The sequence below is a fragment of the Lycium barbarum genome, chromosome 4, assembly GCF_019175385.1.
Source record: "Lycium barbarum isolate Lr01 chromosome 4, ASM1917538v2, whole genome shotgun sequence".
NCBI classification, from domain to species: domain Eukaryota; kingdom Viridiplantae; phylum Streptophyta; class Magnoliopsida; order Solanales; family Solanaceae; genus Lycium; species Lycium barbarum.
The window spans coordinates 124316945-124322390 of NC_083340.1; the positions used below are offsets into that span (position 1 = coordinate 124316945).

At 36.2% G+C, this 5446-nt stretch overlaps 1 protein-coding gene across 1 annotated transcript; it reads right to left on the bottom strand.

Moving 5' to 3' along the window:
- Positions 1 to 3273: 3273 nt before the first annotated feature.
- Positions 3274 to 5095, bottom strand: LOC132638560 (early nodulin-like protein 9). The gene is made up of 2 exons (XM_060355399.1): positions 4836 to 5095; positions 3274 to 4052 (listed from the first exon to the last, which is right to left on the bottom strand). Exons 1-2 carry the CDS (start codon positions 5035 to 5037, stop codon positions 3592 to 3594), a joined length of 663 nt encoding a protein of 220 aa, XP_060211382.1. The 5' UTR covers positions 5038 to 5095; the 3' UTR covers positions 3274 to 3591.
- Between the last annotated feature and the right edge of the window lie 351 nt (positions 5096 to 5446).

Consider the following 5446-nt stretch of genomic DNA (forward strand, 5'->3'; position numbering starts at 1 on the left):
AATCTTATTGAATTCTTGATTTAAGGGGTTATAAGTGTTTAAGAAAAGTGTAGGGATGTGTCTAGAACTCCCAAGAAGTTTAAATGATGAAAAAAATGGAATAATAGGGTATTTATACCCCTTGAGAGTCGGTTCCACCGACTTTCCAGGTGGGTCCGCGGGGAGCCATTTCACAGCTTGGAGGCTTATCTTGAAATTCCCATAACTCCCTACTCCGATGTCTTTTTGACGAACGGTTTGTTGCGTTGGAAACTAGACTTCCTGAACTTCAATTTAGGCTTTTGTTTCGCTTCAAAACTCCTGATATACTAGGAGATATACCCCTCTATAGCTAACTCAAAATATCTGTCCAAAATTCTACCAACTTTTTCCTAATTTTTGACAAACTTATTTTCTTTGATTTGCTTGGTCACAGAATCTTCCGAAACTCTCCATACATGATATTTATCATTAATCATACTTGATAATGGTCATGTCCTTTGGTTCCAAGGTTTTCCTTCCCGATTACGACTTACGAGATCGTAATTCATCCTTTACTTCATTGTTACGTACTTCCCATGGCTTGTATCTTCCAAAACTTCATGGGACGTCTCCGATACTCCATTAATATGGTGAAGTACATGGCATGCTCATGCTTTGAAAGTGCGAGGTGTAACAATGAAGATCCATAATCATGTGACAATATCATCAATAATATCATAGGAAAACATCAAGAACATATGTTTTTAATATTTCTAAGAGAGAAATTATTATGGACATCCTTTGTGTAAGCTTGAAACAACGGAATCATGCCTTAAGAAAGAAAGGGACAGGTTTAACATACCTTGTCGTCTCCTTAACTACTTAACGCTTATCCTCTCGAACTTGCAAATCTACATTCAAGACCATTCATGCAACAATCAGGACATAGGAACACTTACACACTCAAACTTAGCTAGTTAATAAGTTAACGGAATTCGGACAGCATTTTCCCTATATTATCTATTCCAAACCAATTCCAAAACAGCTCCCAAACATCAATAACAACTTCAACAATAAAATAATCAAGGTTCTACATGAGAAACATAGACAAATCCGTACTTCCTCCGAAAATCAATCCATAGGCCAACAACATCAACATATCAAACTACGACCTTTATCTCATGTTTTCCTTTACTTTAAACCATTAAAATCCTCCAAAAACAACTTAATATCAAGTCAAGATGAAGAACATACCTTATAATTAAATAACTTCAACTCACACAACTTGCTTCAAGACCAAGTTCATCACAACTCCAAGTATAAACAAGAACAATCACCTTTCATGAACTAGTTGAAGATTTAAAGCTTGATCCTTTCTTAAAATAGTTTGGCATGTTAATGGAAGGTTTGGGATAGTTGAGAGAGTTTGAGGAGTCCAGAAAGATCTGATTTTGTGAAAATATAATCCCAAGGTCGTGCCTCTCTTATTTATAATCAAGAAACAAGTCTCCATAGCCTCAATTCGACGGCATCTTCGACAGTATCGTCATTATTTGACAGTCCGTCGAATTATAACCATCGAATTGCACAGAAGAATCGTGTAATTTCTTACAGGCCATATCTTCCACTGCACGTCTCGGATTTGCGATCTGTCAGTTGCATTGGAAAGAAAACTCTCTGAACTTCAATTTGCATAGGTTATGCATTCCATCTCTCCTCATATTCTAGGATATATGCCTCTCTCAAGTTGGACCATAATTTGTTGTCCAAATTTCTGCCAAGTTTTTCCAAAATTTCGACAAACTTAATTTCTTCGATTCGCTTGATCTCGGAACCTTTGGACATCTGCTTGGCACTTGTTAAAAGTATTCCTTAATCTTATAAGGGTTCCATGACCTCTTTGAGCTTACATTAGTTTACTTACGACGCAAACGGCGCGAAAATTTTGAGGTGTGACAATGTGGTTGATGAATAAATACTGCACTTATGTTGTCTTTGATAATGTTTTATTCGAAGCGCTTGTTTTTTGTTTGTGTAGTGCTGCCAGCGACATTAGCACCGCAATTAAGTTGAGTTGAATAAGTTTGGCATTTTTTATTTTAAGTTACCACTTTATAGCGGCTATTGAATGCTTGAGATAGTAAACCAATCAGTTGAACTTGCCCAAATAAATTACTCACTGATTTGGTGAACTTACATCATGAAAACCATGAAACTTTTGACGGGGTAGATCAATTAAGTAAAGATCATACGAGCGTTGAACAAGAACAAGATCACTAAAGGCATGTCTGGAGAGTCCATTACTCAAATGATATTCAATCAACTTTCCGAAATTGTGTAGTAATGTCCTGTTTCTTTTGTTTGCAACAGAAAAGACCTAAGAGGGTAAATATTATATATTTGGCCAGTTAAGTAACCTTCTGAGTGTTATAGACATAGTTAAATGATTGTTACAAATAAAAGAAACATGACTTTACTAAATAATTTAGGATGGCTAAGTAACCATTTGAGTAAAGGACTCCATGTTTGGAAGGTATATCAGATTTTCCTCTTGGGAATATTCTGCAGAAGTGGATATCTAATTGAACGTTCACGGAGAACATCTTATAAGCCTATGTTTTTTTTAACACATTTCCGGTTTTGCTTCAAACTTTTGGACGTGTAGCAGATAAATTGCCGTATTGTAGTTCTAATATAAAAGAAAGCATCAATTTCTCAAAACAAAAAAAATTGCTAGCAAAAAAACAAAAAAGGGGGGGGGGGGGGGGGGTGGCTAAGAATTCCCCCCTCCTACAAAACAAATAATGTTACGTCATAAGTGTTCAATTAAGCGATTTCTTTTTTGTTAAAATAAACGATATTAATTTGCATAATATAATTTACCATGCTAACATAAATTTTGCATTATTAAGCCACCTAAAAATAACTAATAGTATTGTCCATAATAATTGGAACTAGGAATACAAATAAGACAGATAATTAGCTACAACATGTCAAGTTATAATGATAATATAAAAATTTTAAGCATAATACATAAATAAGTCCTCAAACTTGGCCTCAGCTGACAAGTATGTCTTCCAACTTTGGGTGTATACAAGTAGGCACCTCAACTTGTATAAAGTGGAACAAGTAAACACAAATGATGACATGGCACTGACGTGGCACATAAATATTGGAGGGCCACGATAGTGCCACATCAATGTCACGTCATTTATGTTTACTTGTTCAGCTTTATACAAGTTGATGTGTCTACTTGTGCATACGCAAAGTTGAAGGACATACATGTCAACCAAAGCCAAGTTTAAGGACCTATTTATGTATTATGCCAAAATTTTACGGCATATATAAATTAGCAGTTTATTTCATCCTTTCTTTTAGCATACATGTCTTACATGTGTGTCAAGTGACTAGATGAATTTTACAAATCATTACCAATATATATCATCTTGGTCCAACTAGTAGTGATGACATCCCTTTTCCCAGCTATATCCGCTGGGAACAAGGTGGAAAAATCATGAAAATTAAGAAAAATATTGAAAATCAAATACTAATAGAATCAAAGATGCATATCAACCGAAACATAAAAATAAATTAAAAGAATTAAGTATCGAATCGACCAAATTGAACGCATCAGAGTCCTAGAAGAATGGATGAACCAATAAAGGCTCCAATTGTTCCAACAAAGCTCATGACAATTGAAGAAGCACCACTTGGAGGAGAAGATTCTTGAGAAGGCGCAGGCGTTGGGTTCATCTCTACCGAGCTAGTTGGTGGAGGCGGTGGCGCCTCTTCACTGAAAGGTGCTGGAGCTGGAGGAACCAGCTCTATTGTTGATATTGAAGGCGAAGGAGAAGGAGATGTGATTGTTTGATTGTTGTTGCTTCTATCTGCCATGACCACTACGAGTAACTTTTCATTCTTGACACAATTGTCATGAACTCCACTGATGAAGTAGAAAGGGCCAGAGTGATTAAACTTGAAAACACTGTGTCCATCACTATATTTTTCAATTGGAGTTGCTGAGCTGCAATTGGCATAGTCTTCCTTGGTTACAAGAAGAACCGAGTCTTTATCAGCCGGATAGACAAACACTGCAAAGCCAAGATGAGAAATGGTGTCAAAGTCAAACTTGTTAACATCTAGGGTAGAGGTGGATTCAAGATTTTAGTTCTATGGGTTTAACTTTTAAGTCTTTTAATTTTGAACGTGTTATATTTTCTGGGTTCGTATATACTATTTATTATAGTTTTAGTGAATTTTTACATAATTTATGCCCGTGTTAAAAATACTGAGTTCATTTGAACCCGATACTTCAAAGCTCTGTCTAATAGCTCGCGACAACCTTTTCTTAGAAACTCAGCAAAACAGCCCCCTTAGGGAGAAGGGGTGCCTCCTCGAAAAGGAAGCCGCATTGATTAGGTCCGGCCAAATATTTGCCAAACACGGATCTTTGCAAAGTCATTAGACCGGGTTTAATGGTTGATGCCTACCCACCATCCAAAAGGCAAGGAACGGGGAGACAGCAACGGAAGCTCAGCCCGCACTACAGAAGAAATTGAAATTAACTACGAACTTGGTTACTAAATCACTCCTACTTAAGTATTTTTTTATAATTTGTCGCTGAATAGAATTAGCGACGGACTTTTCTATTTAGCTACAAAATTTGGCCGCCGCTAATTATTGTTTTTTTCAGTAGTGTCAATGACGGCAGTCGTAACTTTAACTATCTTAAGGTAGTAGGGAAATCCCTTATCGGGCACAAGAAATTTTTCTATTGCATAAAATAAGGATGAGGTTCTCAATTGAACAACAAAATTGGAGCAAAAATTTCACTAGACAAGAAATGGACAAAAATGTAAACGACGATAACTTACACAGGGTGTCGCCAACTTGAAACCGACTCCTCTCGGCCCACTGATTGTAATCATTAGCATTGGCATCCAAAGGGACACTCCAATCTCCAGAATTTCCAACCTTGAACTCATAGGCATTGCCATTTTGGATCAGTAGTAAAAGACTAAGCAACCCCAAAATACGAATGCCTTTTCTGTTCCATCTTAAACTTGTTTGAGCCATTAAGAAAAAGAAGTTACTCAATTATAATTTTGATATATTTGGGGAACTATCTATTTGGTCGATGAGAATGGCAAAAATAATATGAGGGGTATTTATAAGTGAATGTTGCAAGAACTTTACAAGCTGTGGCAGTGAAGCTTTTGCTATCTTTTTGTTATTCTTTCTCATTTAGGATATCTTAGCACCTACTATAAAGCATAAGGGCAATTTTTAATAAGAACGGAGATTCTTGTTGTGCTCTTTTGGTGTCTTTTTAGTTGCTTATTCTGGAGGTTTATACTTTGCTTGATAATAATCAAGAATTTTATGTCTTGTGAGTTGGGTTAGAGAATCTAGCAAAGAAATAATGAAATAAAGGAAATCCAGATTGTAAGGTTCTCATCCTTAATTAACCTTGCATGTTCCAGCC

Excerpts from the sequence above, each read along its gene's own strand:
- LOC132638560 (XM_060355399.1), bottom strand. The coding sequence starts at position 5,037 with ATGGCTCAAACAAGTTTAAGATGGAACAGAAAAGGCATTCGTATTTTG. Across the intron at positions 4,053-4,835 it reads TCAAGTTGGCGACACCCTGT|TGTTTGTCTATCCGGCTGAT; the intron begins GTAAGTTATCGT and ends TTGGCTTTGCAG.